Below are 21,481 nucleotides of genomic sequence, written 5' to 3' on the forward strand. Positions count from 1 at the left end.
CACAACAGAGCATGCAAGGCGCCTCTCGTCCTTCTCCTACTCCTCTTCCCTGGAAGATCTGTGCTGAGCCTCGCGGCTGCTACTCCTCCGATTATGAGGACCAGGATGAGAGAGCATAAATATTTGCCATCCCCTTGCTATAGATTTCATTTGAGGCAACAATCTTGCAAACACACAGTCGAAGTGGCCTGAAATTATTCCATTTATGCCACACTGCAGATGGGTGTCAGCTTGAACAGTCAGAAGGTCAGTAGACATGCAAAATGTTTTCCAATACCTACAACAGCAAAGTTGTTGCATATGAATTTCAGCCATGTTTCAGGGGCGCTTTTAAAGTGCTCCACCAATGCATACAAATCATGTACTCCAGCAACTCATCTCCTTGAACCTGGCCTGTTTCTGACAAGTCGGGAAACAGGAGCCAGAAGCATGAAAATGGGAAACCACTATGAAAATAGGATTAGCAAGGCAGTTAAAAGGCTGCTAACTGCCTTAACTATCGGTCCCACCGGTTCCAGGCGGGTCAGTTTGGGAGCGACTAAACAGACACTCACGAAAATCAGGTGGGGGCAGGATAGAGGCGGGTTGGGTGTCTGAAGCCTTTTTTTCCGATTTTCCCAACAGACCCGCTTCCAAGCCCGCCTTCTCAGGGCTATTAAAATCGAGCCCATGGGCTCGGTTTTGCCATTGTGGGTGGGCTGGGGCATGTCAGGTGGTTTTCGTGTCAGGACCCCGACTCCGATGTGAAGTGGGAAAAAAGTGCGATTTTGCCCTAATTGGGCACTTGACTTCCAGCGTGTGGAAATCCCTGGCCCAATGAGTCTTTTCATACAGAAAGTCGCCTCCAATGATGTTATCAATGCTGCTGGATTTAAGACCTGCAAGCGGCCTTGCTTCTTCTGGAGACTTTAAACTTTATGCCCATTGTTGTGATCGCTTCATTCAGCAACTATGTCCAGCAGTCGGCCAAAGTATGCTCCAAGGTTCGATGAGGCCCCCCTGCAAGCTCTGGTGGAGGGAGCAAGATCAACTAAGGAGGTGGTCTTCCCTTCCTCAGGGAGGAAAAAGCCTCCGCAGCAGACTAAAGCTGTGTGGATGCAAGTGGCCCAGGAGGTCAACTCACTCTCTATGTGCTGCAGAACCTGGCTGCAGTGCAGGAAGAGGTTTCATGACCTATTCTGCACAGGAAAAGTGAGTATGACTTTCCCATCACCCTCAATCTGATTCCCATAGCCTCTCCTCACCAGCACTCTGCTTTGCCAACCTCTTCCTCCATATCCCACTTGACACTTACATTCCTGCACCCTTATCCATTCGCTCTCTCTCTATGGTCACATTCACTTAACTATTCAAACATGCAGCCCTCACACTCCCTATCACTGTGATGCAATGACAACAATTTACAACACACAGGAAGGGCCCCTTTTCTCCTTCTAAGCATCTAAGCTATGGATTCTCTACACTCATTCCTTCATTCTCACTCAAACTCCACTTGTGTCCCTCATTGTAGGAAAAGAGAGCCCACAATAAGAGGGAAAGAACGAGGACAGGAGGAGGGCCAACCTCAGTAGGCCAGCTCACTACCTCGGAGGAGGCGGCCCTGGAAATTGCCGGGATCGAGGAGGATTCGAAAGTGGGGGACGGGCAGACGGGCGCATCACAGCAAGCTAGTGACAGAATAGTTTGGCATTGCTCTCATTGACAAAGCATGAGTCACTGATAATGATTCTGATGCTCTAACAGATTGACTTATGATCATCTGCACTATTCAATGTGCATGAAACCTTGACCTCGCATCTCTAACTCTTTCCTTTACTCCCCCACAGGACCATCAACAGCCCCCGTCCCCACTGTCCAGGAGGAACAGACTGAGCCTCAAGACTCCTCAGAGGAAGCGGCAACCTCTGAGGGTGCAGTGTCAGCAGAATTCAGCGCACCCGGCACCAGCGCAGACACTCACACCTCGGTGGGACCTTCGCGAGATAGAGTAGTGTTGCCACCTGGTGTATCACAGCTCACAAGTGAGCATCAGCAGATGGTGGAGAAAGGGACAGCAGTTGAGAGTGCTTGTGGAAGGGCGCAGGACTCTGCCAGCTCGGCTCATCTGCATGTCGACCCTGTGCCTCTGGGTCCATCCAGAAAGAGAGCGGTGCCGGAACTCCAGGAACAGGTGCAGAGTCTCTGGCAGGTTTTGGCTCTAGGGTCGTTGCGAGTGTAGAGCGAATGGAGGAATCCATCGCGAACATCAGCAGAGTCATTGTGGAGGCATTGGCATATGAACGCATCACCACGGAAAGGATGGCAACCTCCGTGGAAAGGATGGCTACAGTAGAGGAGAGGATGGCTATGGCCATGGAGGTGCTAAGTCGCCAGAGTGTTGAAAACATGATCATTGTTCAGAATAGACTGACATCTCTTGAGGAGCAATGGTCAGCTACTGAGCATAGAAACCAGGCCTTCATGGAAGTCCACTGGAGTAGTACTTCCAGTGCAGACACGGGTCCTCATGGCCCCCCTGCAGTACAGCAAGGTGCTGTCAAGCCACTTTCTAGCTCTGAAGTGGGGCTGACCCATGAGAGGGATGTTGGTGGCAGACATCAAGGAAGTGGGGGCTCCTCTCCAGGTGCTCACATGACCATGCCACTGTAAAACCCTCGGTCAGAGCTCCACCAGAGTCCTCACCCAACTGAGATGGGCGTCTCAGCCCCTGCACAGCCGCAGGAGCAGCAGACTGTTGCCGAGCCCTCATGGGCTCGCAACCCCAGAGGACACCCGCCAAATGTGTTGAGATAGGAGCAGCAAGAAAGTGAGCAAGGGGCTTCCATATCTGCTGAAGCCATAGGGGAAGCACCACGTAGAAGCATGGGTAAGAGGAAGATAAAGCACAAGTACTCACAAGGATAGTCACTTGGGTGTTCTGTTGTATTGCTTTTTGACAATCCATCCTTGTTATGTTATGATAAACAGATTTGATGGCAAACTGTTGAAGTTGTGGCCTGTGTCATCTCGCAAATGGGACTTCCACATTGAGGGCTTAGGGCGACTTACAATTGTCAGTATGATGGTCAGAGTGATAGGAATCCGTAGGTTCTTGTCCATTGTTGATGCTCTGGTAAGAAGGTGCGAGGCAAAAGTGTTTGATTGTGCAGGTTAAGCAAATCTGTCCAACATGAGTCCGTCCCTTGCATCCCGGGCAGCAATGCGGTCGCGCGCTGGCGCCTTCTGGCCTGTGCAACTTCAGGTGGGTGAGCAGCAGCTTGGCACTCCTGTTGTTACTGCTGCTGTTGGTGCTGCCGTTGTTCGTGGTTCTGCTGCTGCCGCGACTGGTCTTCATCTGAATCTGATGTCCAGGAGGAAAGGAAATAAATGGTTCCCATGCTTCTGGTATATGCCTCAGTTGAGGAAGTGCTCAGTCAAGGTGGGGAGAGGGGTTTCCCAGGACGTCACGCTGGAGATAGGTGTCAGGCTCCAAACTTCCACAACAATGAATATGCCTGCTAAAAGTTTCCCAGACCTGAGACAACAAAGTTCTGCCACCTGCAAATTATCATTAGTGAAAACTCCTTTTTAATGGTGGAGCTGCAGCTGTTAGTAAGCAATCCACTTGTGAGGCCACCAGGATTAACTGGCGTGTTCCAGAGGAGACGTGCAGGATGGGGGAAAAGTGTTAAAATCAGAAAGGCCTCTCAAAATGGGATTATAGAGGCAATTAACTGGTTGTTAAAGGCCTTAAGGGCCTATCCCGCCTCTTGGAGGTGGGATGGAAATGGGGTCTGAAACCGCAATTCTGGGAAAATTGCTCGGAGGCGGGCTGAAGGTGGTATCGGAGCCACCCACCATTTTTTGTGATTTTAACACCTCACACGCCTCCAATCCCGCCTCCTCGGGCCTGGCAAAATTGAGCCCTATGGATAGAATTAAGAAATAGGGAGGGATTGAAGACTGTAGGGGGAGTTGTGTATAGGCCCTCTGGTAGCAGCTGTGAAGTGCTAGATTGTAAAATGCAGAAATTAGACAAGCATGTAGCAAAGGCAGAGTGGTTTTAATGAGGGATTTTAACTTTCATATAGATTGGGATAAGCGGACTAGCACCTGTCAGAAATGTAGTGCATTTTTTGAGTGTGTCCGGGATAATTTTCTACAACAATATGTCCTAGAGGCAACAAGGGGGCAAGCCATATTAGATTTAGTAATAAGTAATGAGCCAGAGTTAGCTAACAGCCTAACTGTGTGTGAACATTTATTCAAAAGTGATCATAACATGATCGAGTTCAACATAGCGTTTGAAAGGGAGAAATGCGAAACAGCTACTAAGATTCTAGATTTAGGTAAGGCCGACTTCAACGGGATGAGGCAGAGGCTGTCCACAGTAGACGGGACAAATCTGTTAATGGGTAAAATGACAGGAGATCAGTGGGAGATGTTTAAAAAGGAATCTAATGTGATACAGAACCAGTTTATACCCCAAAAAAGCCATAGATGATTAAAGAGGTAAGGGGCAACATAAAACTAACAGAAAAAGCATACAAAAATGCAAAATATAGCACAGATCCTGGGAAAGATACAAAGAACAGTAAAGGGTAACAAACAGGTAGTAAGAGCTGCAAAAAGGGAGTATGAAAAGAAACTTGCAAGGGATATCAAAATCAATACGAAGAATTTTTACAATTACATTAGGAAAAAGAGTGTAGTCAGGAGCAATGTTAGCCCCTTAAAAACTGAAAGCGGTGATACTGTCAATGATCATAAGCAAATGGCGGACATGTTGAACAATGACTTTGTATCAGTATATTGAATCGGGGTCCGGGACTCAATAAAATTAGCGTAAGTAAAATAACAGTAATGAAGAAAATAATGGCACTAAAGAGTGACAAATCCCCAGGACCAGATGGTTTCCACCCCAGGGTTTAAAGGAAGTAGGTAAGCACATTGCAGATGCCTGAACTAAATTCTTCCAAAGTTCTCTAGATTCAGGAACCGTTGCTTTAGATTAGAAAATTGCATGTCACTCTGCTATTTAAGAATGGCGAGAGAGGGAAACCAGGGAATTATAGATCAGTTAGCCTAACATCTGTTGTCGTGAAATTGCTAGAGTCTATAAATAAGGATATGGTGACTGAACACCTTGAAAATTTTCAGTTAAGCAGGGAGAGCCAGCATGGATTTGTGAAAGGCAGGTCATGCCTGATAAACCTGATTGAATTTTATGAGGAGGTGACTAATGTAGTGGACAAGGGAATGTCTATGGATGTTATCTATATGGACTTCCAGAAGGCACAAGAGACATAAGAGACTGTTAACTAAGGTAGAAGCCCATGGAATTGAGGGCAAATTATTGACCTGGTTAGGAAATTGGCTGAGACAGAGAGTAGGGATAATGAGTAGGTACTCAAATTGGCAGGATGTGACTAGTGGTGTCCTGCAGGGATCTGTGTTGGGGCCTCAACTATTCGCAATATTTGTTAATGACTTAGATGATGGCATAGAAAGTCATATATACAAATTTGCCGATGACACAAAGATAGGCGGCATTGTAGGCAGTGTAGATGAAAGCATAAAATTACAAAGGGATATTGATGGACTAAGTGAATGGGCAAAACTGTGGCAAATGGATTTCAATGTAAGCAAATGTGAGGTCATCCATTTTGGATTAAAACGGATAGAACAGGGTACTTTCTAAATGATGAAAAGCTAAAAACAGTGAATGTCCAAAGAGACTTGGGGGTCCAGGTACACAGATCATTAAAATGTCATGAGCAGGTACAGAAAATAATCAAAAAGTCTAATGGAATGCTGGCCTTTATATTTAGAGGACTAGAATACAAGCGGGTAGAAGTTATGCTGCAGCTATACAAAGCCCTGGTTAGACCACACCTGGAATACTGTGAGCAGTTCTGGACACCACAACTTAGGAAGGATATATTGGCCTTGGAGGAAGTGCAGTGCAGGTTTAACAGAATGATACCCGGCCTCCAAGGGTTAAGTTACAAGGAGAGATTACACAAATTAGGGTTATATTCTCTAGAATTTAAAAGGTTAAGGGGTGACCTGATCGAAGTTTTCAAGATATTAAGGGGAACAGATAGGGTAGATAGAGAGAAACTATTTCTGCTGGTTGGGGATTCTAGGACTAGGGGGCATAGTCTAAAAATTAGAGCCAGATCTTTCAGGAGTGAAATTAGGAAACACTTCTACACACAAAGGGTGGTAGAAGTTTGGAATTCTCTACCGCAAGTGCCAATTGATGCTAGATTAATTGTTAATTTTAAATTAGAGATTGATAGCTTTTTGTTAACCAAAGGTATTAAGGGATAAAAGGCGGATATATGGAGTCAGGTCGCAGATCAGCCATGAGCTCATTGAATGGCAGAACAGGCTCGAGGGGCTGAATGGCCTACTCCTGTTCCTCTGTTCCTATATACAGATTAATTAAATAATTTGCACAAACTATAGATATACTTTAATACTTACTGTACAGACCATTACTAAAATCTATTCACCAAAGAGAATAATTTGAAATCTGAAGTAATATGCTAAGCATTAATATTCACCAATGGATTTTTATCAACCTATAGATGACAACTGCAAAGTAATGCAGTACCTTAAAGCTGGTTGTGATGGAAGCAAACTTATTGTCTGCAGTTTCTGCGTTACCAATCAAGTAGTCCCAGCTTGTAAACATCTTCCAACTAAAGTTAAAACATGTGTCGTCTCCACCGCCCTCCTCATTCGCATTGCTTGCCATTCTGAGGAGTACATGGAAGTGTTATAGCTTTATCTTAATGCTGTATTGTAGCTAATTTATTATCATTCTCAAAGAAAGAAGAAGTATGCCATTAGGTGATGTAACACTGTCCAGCCATTACTAGCTGCTAGATCTTCAGGGGTAATTTAGATACTACAGGATTAAAGTAAAACCACACAGCCTCCATTAACTTTAGTTCATTTAATTTGTGATGGACTAATACAGACAAACACACAGAACTAATGTAGCCTCCTGGGGGTACGCATGCGGTGACTTATAAATGCCAAATATTCCACAGAAGAATTGCTTCGCCAAGGAGGCTGCTACCAAGCTATGTCACCTACTGCAGCCACAACTCGAACATCAAACCTGGGCATGGACAACACTGTGGGAGGAATTATAACCCCAAAAAAATGTGGGTTGGGGTTGGGTGGGAGGTTAATGTGTTAAAAATTGAATCCTGACTCCAACCCGCCCACTTCCAGGGCTGGATTTGCAGGAGGTCAGCGGGCATGATCGGTGGCGGGTCGGGTGGGAAAGTGTTTTTTTCCCCAGCGGGTCGGGACCCTGCTGTGAACCCGCCGCCATGCTCCTTTACCAAATGTCGGGTCTGTCAGGGTTGAGCAGACCCGATACACAGCGGCGGGGGAGGCAATTAAAATCATTAGTGGTTTATTTACAACCACTTAACAATGTTTTTTTCCCAGCTTTTTGAATTTGACAGGTCGCCCAGCAGTTTCCCGCTGTGCCTAGATCTTGTCTGTGAAGCTTGTAATGATATCAGCAAATAGTGATGGTATTTGCCTGTTTGATTATGATGCCTTACCAGCATATTTGCCTGTTTGATTATTTATGCCTTACCAGCAGAGGGCATGTGAGAGAGGCAGAGTTTAGTTTTAGTTTCGTTTTAGATGGATCTCTAAGATGGTGTCTCCTGTAATGCTGTTAACATAGATGAACATACTTTAGATTAAAAGACATTCTCTTTCATGAATGTGTCGTCATTGAACCCACATAGAAATCAATACATGGTGTCAGAACCGGGATTGAAAGAGATGAAGAAGAAAAATCTGAAGTTAAATCAGCTCTCAACATATTAGCAAGCCAAAAGAGAACATCGTTATTTGCCATTGGAGAATAGCTAACTGTAAAGTCTGTGGGTTGTGCAGTTAATAAATACACAGACTTCAGAAGTAACAAACAAACAGGTCTTTACTATTCGAAGGTCCGGGCGAATCTACCCCAGAAATCCTGCTACAACACTTATATACTGGTGTGGTCACTATCGGTATTACAGTATACAGAAGCCAAACAAATAGTGCCACACCTAACGTAGTTCCCTTAAAGGTGAACGGTTACATTCAATAGTTCCCTTAAAGGTAGACGGGTACATACACTACAATCCTCCCTTTTTAGTTTATTACTTACAGAGTCCCCGTTAAACATACATATCTTCAACTTCCCATAAACAAATTACAGCTATAGTCTCGGTGGAGTCAATGTCATATAAAACAATTTACAAATATAATCTCGGTGGAAACAGTTCACAGGTTCCGTCTCTGCGGAAACAGTTCATAGATTCAGTCTCTGATCTTGACTCGTTCCAAACAACATTTCTTTGGGGTAGCCGGTTCACCTGGCTAGCGTGACTCCTCCATAGCCTTTTTCTTGACGTAGCAGCTTGAACTTTCGTCCTGTTGAACCAGCAGTGCGGACTTTGACAACCAACTGGCTGTCTTGACATTTTCCAGTTTTTCAACTAATTTAGCTCCTTTCATAATGTCCCGCCTGGAATGGTAGAAGTGCTAATATTTTAGACAGTTATTATCTTCTGCTTCTTCTTTTTCTTTTCTGCCTTTTTGAAACTCTCGGAGCTCCTTTCTCGGCTGCCATCTGTAGCGCCACCAACTCTCTATGTTCCTTAGACCTTAAGTGCTTCATCCGGATTTCAGCACTTTGAGAGTTTTCATCACAAGCTGGGCAGACCACATCCTCATAATATTCAGTGTCACTCAACAGGTCATGGTAATATTCAGGTTCGTCCTGAGTTAGGCCAGCGAGAGAGACTTCTTCTTCCTCCTCACCCGTCTGGACGTTAGCTGACGGTGGTTCCTTCCCTAAACATCTTTCTTGAAAAGCCTTCTTCATGCATTCATATTCATCCCGCTCTTCCTGGGTTATCTGCCATTCCTTCACGACGGACCTCATTTGTGAGTTCAATACCTTCCTTTCCACCGGTAATTGCGTTATCAGGCTATTTAACCCTTCTACTGAAGTAACGGTTTCCACCTTCTTCTGTTCACCTTGACGTGATTCAACGTACTTTTGGCATCCTTGTAAAATTTGTGTTGCCACCTCAGCTATCTCCGTGACTTTTGAGAGCTCCGAACTCGTTCCCCCTGAAGATTGAAGCTCGTGTTCAGATTGTTCCCCTTGCAGAGTCTTGTCCTTCAGCATATGAAGGAGTTGGCCGACCGTTAACTCTTCCCTGGGAACACGGTGGATCAGAGTCTTCTCCATTTCATCCACCTCTTTCTCCAATACTTCCACCTTACGTTCCTCTTGAACTTTGGCTTTCAGCGCTCGGAAAAGTTGCGCCCTGATGCTCTCTAGTTCATGTTCAGGGACCATTCTTACAGTGTCCTGTTCTTCCACTGCAAGGATTCCCAGTTGAATCTGTTCTTCAAGTTGTTGAACCTCAGACATTGCCGCCTCATATTTGTCTTGGGTGTCCTTCAATGTTTTTATGAGTTCTTGGACATCCTGTCTTTCAAGCTCTGCCATGATTTTCACCTCTAATTGCTCATCTATGGATGGAGCTTCTATCGATGAGTCTGTCTTGGCCTTGAGCTCATCAAGAATTTCCTGCAGCCTTTGGACTTCTTGCTCATGTTCAACCTTTAGTTGTTCATATGCTTCTACTGAAACTAGCTTCTCGGAGGCTGCCGAGTTAACCCCCTTCTGAATTGTAGCCTGGGCCTGTTCATACTGTTCTTTCAACTTCTCACACTCTGCTTGTAAGGAGTCGTAAAGAAGAACTGGAATAAAATCCTGGCTCCCTGAAGATTCCTCTTCCTTTGGTTCATTCTGTAAATATTCTAGTTCCTGAACAGCATCAGGGGAATGTGATTGGTATTTGGCCATGATGGCTCTATGGTCGCTCTCTGCTTGAGCTAGCTGTCTCTGTAGTCTTTCCAGGTTCCCCCATTCGGTGTCCCAGAACTTTTCCATATTTTTCATCTCCTGTACGAGACGATCACTCAACTGTTCTAATTGTTGTCGTACTTTGACATAAGTTTGCGTCCGAGCTCGGTGTTCTTCCGTCATGGATGAATCCTTTGCTTGAACAGGCTCAGAATTCTCTGTCAACCTGGAGTTCTGCTCTGCAGCTTTATTCTTCTTGGTACCATAAGTCCTTCTGCCTGTCTTCGTTTTCGACTTGGTCTTATCATCATCCATTTCAGAATCTGAGCTAATAGCTTGCACCGAGTCCTCCCTCATTATGGCTTTTAGGTAATGCCATTCCATGTCTATTTTCTTAATCCACTCCCGTCCTAGAAGTGGTGGTCCTCCCTCAGGTAATACGTACAAGCTCATTCTTGGGTGTTCTTTACCCCTATCTCTCACCTTGACTCTTATTTACCCCACGGGGTATACGTTATGCCCCGTGTATGTCTGTAATACGAACTTGGTATTTCTTAAAGGTATGTGAGAGAATAGCCGGTGGTAGTCCCTTCGGTTGATGACTGATAGAGCTGATCCAGTGTCCAGCTCCATTCTTATTTGGACTCCAGCTATTTTTAGTATGACCCAGATGGCCTGTAGATCCGTTTCTTTACCCACATTGTGGATTCTCAGACTACCCAGCTCCTGGTTGTTTGGGTCTGAGTCTGAATTCTGTTCGTCTGAACTCTTCTCAGCCACCTTGTGTACCTTGTTGTACTTTTCTGGTGGTGGCTTCCTTTGATTATTGATCTTTTTCCCGGACCGGCATACCTTCGCGATGTGACCCAGTTTGCCACATTTCCTACACTCTTGGTTCTTAAACCAGCATTGATTCTGGTCATGCGTTGTCTTCCCACAACGGTAGCATTTTGTTGTGCTTGAAGTAATTTGGTCCACCCCGAGTGCCGCCGCCTTTAGTTGCATTTCCGCCGTTCCTTTCGCTGCTGCTTCGTGCGATGCAGCTATAAGGACAGCCCTGTCCAGTGTGAGGTCATTCTCTTCCAGTAGTCGCTTCTGCGTCCCTTCTTTGGACAATCCGCATACGAACTTGTCCCGCAGCGCTTCTGTCAGATTCCCTCCGAACTGGCAGTATTTCGCTAGCCTACGCAGTTCGACCAAGCATTCCGCATTGCTTTCGTCTTTCTTCTGCGTTCTTGCGTAGAATTTGAATCGTTCAGCCAGCATCAGCGGTGTGGGGTTCAAGTGGTCCTTCAGCACAGCCACAATCTCTTCGAAGGTCTGATCCGCTGGTTTATTTGGTGCTATTAGATGCTTCAAGAGCCCGTATGTTTTTGCCCCCATCGAGTTTAGCAATGTTATCGCCTTGTCGTCTTCCTCAATTTTGTTGGCTTCGCAATAGATCTCTATGCGTTCCACGTACGTGGCCCAGTCTTCTATTTCAGAATTAAAGTCGTTAATATTCCCTCGCTTAGGCATCTTTCTTCCCTTGGGAGCAGCACCAGTATTTCTTATTTATTTATTTGTTTCTAAGATGGCGGTTTTCCCGCGAAATCGGCGGTTTCCCGCTCTTTCCTTCTCTCCCCGCCCACTTCAATGGCGGTATGTCAATCAAGATGGCGGTTTTCCCGCGAAAGTGGCGGTTTCCCGCTCTTCCTTTCTTGCCCCGCCCACCTCAATGGCGGTTTCCCGCTTCTGGCGTCTTCTCCGCCTAATGGCGGCTTCCCGCGTTTCTTCCCGGTGGAAGGGGTACGCTTCCCCCTCAGCGGACAGGTTCAGCCGCTGGCTGGCTACCGCACAGCTCCCCTTACTCGGCTATGTCTTTTTCTCCCGCCCGCACGGCTCTACCGGTGCTGGGTACACCCCGTTAGCGGAGGACAGTTCAGCTGCTGGACTGGCTCTCGCGCAGTCTCTCTCTCCGTACCCGGCTCTGTCTCTCTCACCCGCATGTTCGATGCTACCAGCCCTGGGAACCCCGTTGGTGGAGAACAGCTCACCGCTGGACTGGCTCTCGCGCAGTCTCTCACCCCGTTTTCGGCTGTGTCTCTCACCCACTCCCGCACGTTCGGTTTTGCCGGCTCTGAGTACCCCGTTGGTGGAGAACAGCTCAGCCGCTGGACCGGCTCCTCGCAGTCTCTCTCTCCGCACCCGGCTCTCACCCGCACGGTTCCCGTTCGCCTCCCCAGCCCTCTCGCAGACCGGTGTTTCCCTCCCCGGCTGCGGCTGGGTTTCTCTTCCCGTGCCTACTCACAGGCTCAGCGCTTCGTGGCTGCGGTCGCTGCCCCGATTGTCCCGCCGATCGCGGTCCGGCTGTCACCCGATGCCGTTGGACCCGACTTTTGGCCGGCACAGCTCCCCCCTCGACCGAGGTCGAGTGCTCTGCCCTTACCCTCCGGATGCTTCTACACCTTCCCCTACTCACAGTCTCTTCGGCCGCCTTGTTTCTTGCTGGTCGGCTCACTCCGCACCGTGGCAGAAGCGTAGTCAGTGCCTGTTGCTGATACAGCTTTTGTTGTTAGTCTTCCTGCTTTCTGTTGTTGCAGCCTCGTGTTTTCTTTTGGTAGCACGACGAGGGCGGTTGTCTCTCTTCGACGCTCTTCGTTGCTTTTGGTAATCTTGCCGCAGGGTACGATCGGACTCGTCGCCACTGTAAAGTCTGTGGGTTGTGCAGTTAATAAATACACAGACTTCAGAAGTAACAAACAAACAAGTCTTTACTATTCGAAGGTCCGGGCGAATCTGCCCCAGAAATCCTGCTACAACACTTATATACTGGTGTGGTCACTATCGGTATTACAGTATACAGAAGCCAAACAAATAGTGCCACACCTAAAGTAGTTCCCTTAAAGGTGAACGGTTACATTCAATAGTTCCCTTAAAGGTAGACGGGTACATACACTACACTAACGAAGTGAAAAAATGGAAGGTTTACAACCACCGGCGAAGCTTCAGTTGACAGGTAATGTGGCTGAAAATTGGAGGAGGTTCAAACAACGTTTGGAGTTGTATTTAGCGGCAATCGGAGCTGACGAGAAAAGTGATAAAATGAAAGCGTCAGTGTTCTTACATGTCGTGGGTGATGAAGCGCTGGAGGTGTATAATAACTTCACATTCGCTGCTGATGGAGACAAAATGAAGTTGGATAAAATAATGGAACAGTTTGAGGCCTACTGCATACCTAAACGTAACGTGATGTTTGAGAGGCATAGATGTTTCACATGTGTACAGAAAACGGGAGAGACTATTGATCAGTATGTGACTGAACTGAGAAACCGAAGCAAAACATGTGAATTTGGGGGACTGACAGACTCGCTGATAAAAGACAGACTGGTGTGTGGTATTCCAGATAATGGTCTAAGGGAAAGACTGCTAAGAGAGCAAGATCTAGACCTGGGAAAAGCCATAGCACTGTGTAGGGCTACAGAGACTGTGAAGTCGCAGGCAAAAGAGCTGTTCAGTGACAGTAGCTGCAACGTGGATGCAGTGAGAATGAATGGACACAAACCGTTTAACAAAAAGAGCGCCAAAGTGAAAAAGAGGCGTGGCCAGTGAACAAAAATGAAAGGGGCAATCGAAAGTCATGTAGTCGATGCGGTACACAGCATCCACCAAAAAAGTGTCCAGCATATGGTAAAACATGCAATAGTTGCAACAAAAACAACCATTATGCCCGTTGCTGCAAGAACCAAGTGCAACAAAGCAAGGTCCATGCAGTAGATGAAAGCGAGATAGAGGAGTTCTATGTGGATGTCGTGTCTGAAAACAAAAAAGAAGAAAAAAGAGACTGGATGTTGACACTAAAAGTGAATGACATACACATTCCATTTAAATTGGATACTGGAGCACAAGTTAATGTGATATCAGAGACTGATTTTAAGAAAATTAGACCCAGACCAAAGATACATGGAATAAAAGTGAAAGTGACAGGATACTCAGGTACTGATATACCAGTGAAAGGAAGATGCATTGTCAAAGTGACACACAAGGACAGAGAGCACACGCTAGCATTAATCATGGTGCCAAAGGATGTGCAGGCCATACTAGGTTTAATAGCCTGTGAGAGACTGAACCTGGTAAAGAGAGTCCTCGTTGTGGAAAGCGAAGCAGAGACAGTCTAGGATGAACTCATGAAAGAGTACAAAGACCTATTTCAGGGTCTAGGCTGCCTTCCAGGAGAACACACGATCAGAGTAGATAAAAGCATGCCAACGGTCATACATCCATGCAGAAAAGTTTCGTTTGCTCTTCAAAAGCAACTGAAGGCAGAGTTGGACAGGATGGAAAGCCTGAATGTGATTCAGAAGATAGATGAGCCAACTGAGTGGGTGAGTTCCCTCGTCGTTGTGGACAAAAAGAATGGAAAGCGCAGAATTTGCCTGGATCCAAGAGATCTAAACAGAGCAATAAAGAGAGAGCACTTCAAGCTTCCTACACGTGAGGAAATCATGTCACAGTTTGCAAATGCAAAGTATTTCAGCAAGTTAGATGCATCATCAGAATTTTGGCAGATGAAACTGGACGAGGCAAGTTCAAGACTGTGCACATTCAACAGTCCATTTGGCAGATACAGATTGCTAAGGTTACCATTTGGCATTGCCTCAGCTCCTGAAGTGTATCACAAAACTATCCATATGGTCTATGAGCACCTGGAGGGAGTTGATACATCAATGGATGACATCATAGTATGGGGAACCACGAGAACTGAGCATGACGAGAGACTGAAAAAAGTGCTGGAAGCAACAAGGAAAACAAACCTGAAGCTGAATAGAGAGAAATGCCAGCTCGGGGTGACAGAACTGATATTCGTGGGAGATATCCTTAGCGGTGAGGGCATCAGACCAGATCCCAGAAAGGTGTCCGCCATTGAGAATATGCCAAAGCCACAATGCAAAAAGGACGTGCAGAGGTTTAATGGAATGACCAACTACATGGGTAAATTCATATCCAACCTCTCAGAAAAGATGGCGCCACTGAGACGACTAACTGAAAAGAACATAGAATGGGAATGGAATCATGAGCATGAGAAGTCATGGAGCGATCTAAAGAAACTGCTCACAGAGGAACCAGTTCTGAGGTTTTATGACCCAGCGAGACCCATCAAGATATCATCAGATGCACCACAGAGTGGACTCGGTGCTGTTCTTCTGCAAAAATATGACTACTGGCAACCTATTGCATATGCATCGCGCTCAATGACAGACGCGGAGACGCGATATGCTCAAATAGAAAAGGAGCTGCTCAGCATCACATACGCCTGTGAAAGATTTCACCAGTTTGTGTCAGGACAAGCAATCAGTGTAGAGACTGACCATAAGCCCTTGATTGCATTGTTCCAAAAGCCACTAAATGGGTGTCCGCTTAGAATACAAAGAATGATGATCAGGCTGCAACGCTATACACTGAATGTTGCGTACACACCAGGTAAGCTGATGTATACAGCAGACACGTTGTCCAGAGCTGTTGACCCAAGTGAGCCCGCAAACACCAAAATGGATGAAAAAGTGAACGCTTACGTGGACATGATCACAAGTGCACTGCCCATAGCAGATGCAAAAATGGAGCTCATAAAGACTGAGACAAATAAAGATGAAACAATGAGATGACTGAGGAAAAGCATCTTGGATGGATGGCCCAACATGAAGCAAGACTGCTCACCTGACATGGCAGAGTACTGGAACTGCAGGGCGGAACTATCAGTGGTCGAAGACATCATCTACAAAGGAAGTAAAATAGTTATCCCAAAGAGTCTGAGAAAAGAGATGCTAAAAAGGATCCATGGAGGACATCTGGGAATTGAAAAGTGTAAGAAAAGAGCACGAGAGGTGATGTACTGGTCACGAATCAACCAAGATGTGACAAATGAGGTGTCAAACTGCACAATATGCCTGAAATATCGAGCAAGCAATCCGGTAGAACCACTAAAGCCACACCCAGTGCCAGACAGACCTTACCAGAAGGTAGGCGCTGACCTATTCGTATGTCAAGGGAAGGACTATCTTGTAGTCACAGACTATTACTCCCTGTATCCAGAGGTTTGTAGACTGTGCACCACCACTGCAGATGCTGTGATAACATGTATGAAAGCCATATTCTCCAGACATGGCGTGGCAAGCGAGGTCTTCACAGACAACGGACCCCAGTTTTACAATGCAACTTTCCGACACTTTGCCAAAGAGTGGGACTTTGTCCACACAATGTCAAGTCCTCACTTTCCACAGTCCAATGGACTAGTGGAAAAATCGGTCCAGACAGTGAAAAGACTGATGTACAAGGCAAAAGACAGTGGAACTGACTTCTACCAGAGCATGCTTGTATACCGCACAATGCCGCTCGAGTGTGGTATGTCACCTGCCCAACTCCTTATGCGACGTCTGCTAAGGTCAAACCTACCCATCCCGGAGAACCTCCTGAAAACAAAAGAGGGGGAGAAAGTGAGGAAGTTCAAAGAACAACAGAAAGAAAAGCAAAAGTACTACTATGACAGAGGAACACAAAACCTACCTGAACTCCACACTGGTGACCAAGTAAGGTTCAAAGACAAAACAAACATATGGACTCAGAAGGGAACTGTCCTGAGTGAAGTTCAACCAAGATCATACACCATTCAGACAGATGAGGGTGCTGTTCTGCAAAGAAATCGTCGAAATCTTCTCATGGGACCAGCCACAGCAGGTCAAAAGACTGATACTGTTGAACAACCTGATCACACAGCAGGTCAAAAGACTGATACTGTTGAACAACCTGATCACACAGCTGAGAAATCATCATCTGAGGCAACAACTCTGATTCAAGGACAATCAATCAGAAAATCCTCAAGACACATGAAGCCTCCTGAGAGACTCATTGAGCAAGTTTAAGGACTCTTGTTATAGAAGGAAGTAATGTTATCTTATTCTTTCTTCAAGTTCTAGTGTATTTACATATTTCATGTGAACACACAAAACAAGGTTAAAAAACCTTGATAATGATAATGATAATGTAAGTTCATTAAGTGTTACAGTTAAAATGCAGAGTAATACAAAGAAAACATGTTGTTAGATAAAAGTAAAATACTTTTGTTTTAAGAAAGGGAGATGTAATGATATCAGCAAATAGTGATGTTATTTGCCTGTTTGATTATGATGCCTTACCAGCATATTTGCCTGTTTGATTATTTATGCCTTACCAGCAGAGGGCATGTGAGAGAGGCAGAGTTTAGTTTTAGTTTCGTTTTAGATGGATCTCTAAGATGGTGTCTCCTGTAATGCTGTTAACATAGATGAACATACTTTAGATTAAAAGACATTGGCCTAGAAATTGAGTTTTGGCTTAGCCAGGGCTTTAGCGCCGGAAGTTAGTGCCGGCGCTAAGTCCCCCTGCGCGCGCCAAAAATTCAGCAGGGCCGCGCCCAAACGGCTGCCGGCGCTACTGAAGGGTCCTTGCGGCGGTAAATCGGCGCTAACTGCCGTTTCGCGCCGCAATTCCGGCGCTGCGGCACCCGATGCGGTGCGGCAGGCTCGGGAAGTGCAGGCCTCCTCCTTCCCTTAAGGAGGAGCTGCCTGCACCCGATCGCGGCCCGCGAAAATCTTTTAAAAAATGAGCCCGGCACCTCGGACAAGTGCCGGGCTTGCTTCTGTTCCGGGGGGGGGGGGGAAGTCCGGGGAGGGAGCTGCGGCCAGGCGGCCGGCGGGAAAGCGGCCGGCCGCCGCGGGGCCTTTAATGCGCCGGCGCAAAGACTCGTAAGACTCTGTTGCCAGAGTCTTAGTTGCGGCTGTCACGGGCGAGGCGGCCGCAACTGAATTTCGGCGCTGGGGCCCGTCGGCATGGCAACCGGGACGCTGCGCACACCGATGACGTCATCGGTGCCGGCGCAGCGCTACCGGTCTACCGCGGCGTAAGGGCCCCAGGCAATTTCGGCGCCGGCGCCAAATGCAGCGCTAGGCCCTCTAGCGCCGCAAAATCGGCTCTAAAGGCACTCAATTTCTAGGCCATTCTCTTTCATGAATGTGTCATCATTGAACCCACATAGAAATCAATACAAAGCTGAGGCTGGAGGTCAGGGGCCATTTAATCAGCTGATGAGTTGACAGCTTCAAATGTCAAGTCAAAGCTCCCAGCTGATTGAGAAATGTTCCCTTAACCACTAGCTTCGCTAAACTGCATTTCCACTACAGATTCAGAATGTTGCAAATCTTTACACAAGTCTCCATCCAGTCTGACCTCATTACCTCTCCCACCATTGACAGATCGCTTCTGTCATCTCTATTCCATCTGCATGGGTGCCGTTGAAACTCTCTCACTTTGGTCCTCAGAATCCCACCACGATCAGCCCCAACACCAGCATCACTAGGCACACCAGCAGCACCAACAACAACACCAACCTTCTCCGCAATCAACTGATGCTGCACAGGGCAGAGGGCATCAGCACCCGAGCACATTGCTGCCTGGGTAGCCAGGGATGGCCTCATCATGGCCAGATTTACTTCACTTGACACTGTACATCCTGGCTGCCACATGATGCACCAGGTTGGCACCACCCCACACCAACACCATAAAGCATCCCTACAATGCCCAAGCCATTCCTTTCACACTCATCACCATTGCAGAGGGTACCGTTATGTCTCACCATTCACTGCAACTCACTAAACCACTTCCAAAAGTGCACACAAATCTGTCCAAGAATGCAACATGTTGAAAATAGAGGTTTCAATTTTTGAGACCACATTAACAGAAACTTTACATGAACATTGGATAAAACACCCAAGTGCCTACCCTTGTGTGTTGTTAGTTGGTATGATCGCATTAGGATGAGGGTGAGTGTGAGGGGTGGCTAGTGAGATGAGGTTGTGATAATGTAGATAGAGAAGGATGGGTGGAGGTGCAAGGTAAGTTGGTGTGAGTAAGGATGTGCAGGAGTAGGGTAGGGAAGGCAGAGTGATGGAGATGTGATGAGAGGCACGGCAGGATGAGGTTCAGTGTGGCTTTGTACAAACATTTCGTGATCTACTGCACCCAGGTCCTCCTGACCAAATCCCTACTTGTGCCCTCCTCTGCAATGTGCAACCAGGCTCAGTTGATCTCCTAGGGAAGGGAAGAAGACCGCCCTGTGTGCTGTGACTCCCTCCATAAGCATATGGAGGGAGTCATGGGAGAGCCTGGGTGCAGCCCTGTGCCTCTGTGCAGTGCTTGTCAGTGTTTGCAACACCTCAATGCTGTAGAACACTGACAGCACAAATGTCAAATTAAAGTTGGCCATGGTCCCTTTAAGGAAACCAGCTGATGACGCGTCATCAAATTATGTCACCAGACCCGCTTTGTCTAATTGGCTGGGAAACGCGCTGGGCAGGCTTAACAAGCCCAGTCTCGGGAAATTCATTCTACACAGCAGGCTGTGACTCGCCACTGACATCACCCACCACAGACCCACCGAGGTTTGTAAAATCCAGCCCCCAGTTTTAACAGAGGCGGGACCGGGGCGGGCAGCCAACCTGCTCCCAGGAGGTGGGTCGTCCATTTAAATATTATAATTGGCCCAGAAATTCGGGTCTCCACGGGTGAGTACGCACGGGGTAGTCACCCGTAGACCCAATGGAAGTTCCGGTTTCCTGCATGCACTGCGCATGCGCGGGAAACCGGCACTTCCGTTCCCCAGAAAGAAGGGGTTCAGAGTTCAATATCGTGCGCAGGAGAGGCTGCGTGTGTGCATCAAACTTAGGTTTTGTTTGCAGGTTTTCCCGGGAGGGTAAGTCTGCAGAATTTACACATATAGAAAGCAGGCGTAAGGCCTGCTTTTTACAAGGTAAGTGGTGAATTAGTTAAAATTAAAACATTTTTTCCACAGGTTTATTATTTTTAAATACTTTAAAACAAGGTAAGTTTATTTTTAGCCTTGTTAGAAAATAAAATTATTTTTTTCAAAAATTTAAATTATTGTTTAAAATGTGCTTTAAAAAAATTTATTTGAAGGTTTAGTGATGTTTTGGGGCCCGTAGTATTTATAAGGTTTGACAGGTCAACTTGTGAATGGGCATTCCCTGCTCCGATTGGCTCTCCATGGCCCACGTGATCCCAGGGGACGCATCGAACTAACTGCGCCCCTGGGATACGCAAGCACTGCGCGCCAGCAGTTGGAGGAGGCCCAGGATCGGAATTCCACTGGGGCCCACAGCTCAACGGCCGGCGCGCTAGGTAAGTGCAGGTCGGGGGCTTACACCTGCGGGAAGCCCCCGACCCAAATTTCTGGGCCAATGAGTCTGGTGTGCCTCAGATTTAACCAGGTTTTCGATTTTAACTGATCGGACTTCTCAAGCTTCAGAGAACCTGCCAGCTAAAATAAGGCGAGTACTGCTGGATACAGGAGGTAAGTGCCTTTACACTTACCTGCTGGATCCAGCGTCACTGCCTCACCCACCCCCCACAATCGGAGACCCCCCTCATGGCCTCCGATTTCCCCCCCCCCACCGAGACCTCCGATACACCCACAAGGCCTCCGATCCCCCCACGAGGCCTCTGATACACCACCTGGCCTCTGATTGCCTTCCTGGACTCTCCCCTCAACGATGATCCTCAGGCACCGATGCATCCTGTCCATTCCCCCCCCACCCTCCCCACCCCACATTGATCCTCATGCCAGCCCCGTCCCACTCTCCCCCCAAACGATGATCCTCAGGCCGGCCCCAATGTTTCCCCCTGATTCTCCAGCCCCAATCCATGCTTCCCTCCCCGCACCCCACCCCCCACCCCCCACACACCCCCCCCAACCCGACGCTCCAGCCCCGATCGATGCTTCTCTCCCTCCCCCCACAGCCCCACCCCCCCCACTCCCAAACTGCCTCCTAATTAAAATTCCAACGTGTCAATGGCTGTCAAGGTCACCACTTTGGTATGCAGCCACAAAATAGGGGCCGAGAAATTCAGGCACTAACAGACTTACTTAGCCCCCAGTATGGTGGGCAGGAAGCGGCGCACATTTCCAGCCAGAAGTGCGCCGCTGCTATATTGGGAAGGAGGTTGCGTTGGCGGCAGTAGCACACGTGAGCAACATTTAAAGACAAGAATAATTTGTCTAAATTAGGGTCCTGTAGGAGTGCTTGAACTCCTAACGAAAGTACTGAGACTGAAACTAGCAGTTAACCAAATGTGGTTCAAAGCACTAGTAAAAGTTACAAACAAAAACGCAGGAGAAACTCTATACAGGTCTGTACACCAACTGGTTCCACGAGGACTAAGGGGGAACACCTCTCCCCTCTGACGTCATGATGTCATCACGTTTCCCGCCGTTGGGATCGTCACGTGACCTATGTGATGAAGTCATTGTGCTGGATCACCATTTTACCGAACCCGTGCTGTTTATACAGAGCAAACACTTAAAGGTAACAAGCCCCTGTTAAAGGCAATTATATACATTACTGCAAGAGTCTCTTGGTGGCTTTGCCATATACGCCCCCCAGAATTGTCTTTAATAAGGAAAGTCAATCGCAGAGGAGGTCGGACAAGCCTGTTTGAACGACTCCTAAATTCCCGGAGAGGAAAATGCTGAGCAGCTGGTGAGCTGGAGGGGATAGCGGCCTGGTC

General features: G+C 47.1%; 1 protein-coding gene across 1 annotated transcript in view; it reads right to left on the reverse strand.

Annotated features, from left to right (window-relative positions):
• Nucleotides 1-21,481, reverse strand: part of tmc1 (transmembrane channel-like 1) — a 198,277-nt gene that overhangs the window by 37,984 nt on the left and 138,812 nt on the right. Inside the window, exon 10 of the mRNA XM_085964613.1 lies at nt 6,602-6,746. Coding sequence (XP_085820739.1) covers nt 6,602-6,746 — 145 coding nt within the window. The remainder of the gene's footprint in view (nt 1-6,601; nt 6,747-21,481) is intronic.

Source organism: Somniosus microcephalus, chromosome 1, assembly GCF_052327205.1.
Source record: "Somniosus microcephalus isolate GS21.2 chromosome 1, FLI_Smic_1.0, whole genome shotgun sequence".
Taxonomy (NCBI): Eukaryota; Metazoa; Chordata; class Chondrichthyes; order Squaliformes; family Somniosidae; genus Somniosus; species Somniosus microcephalus.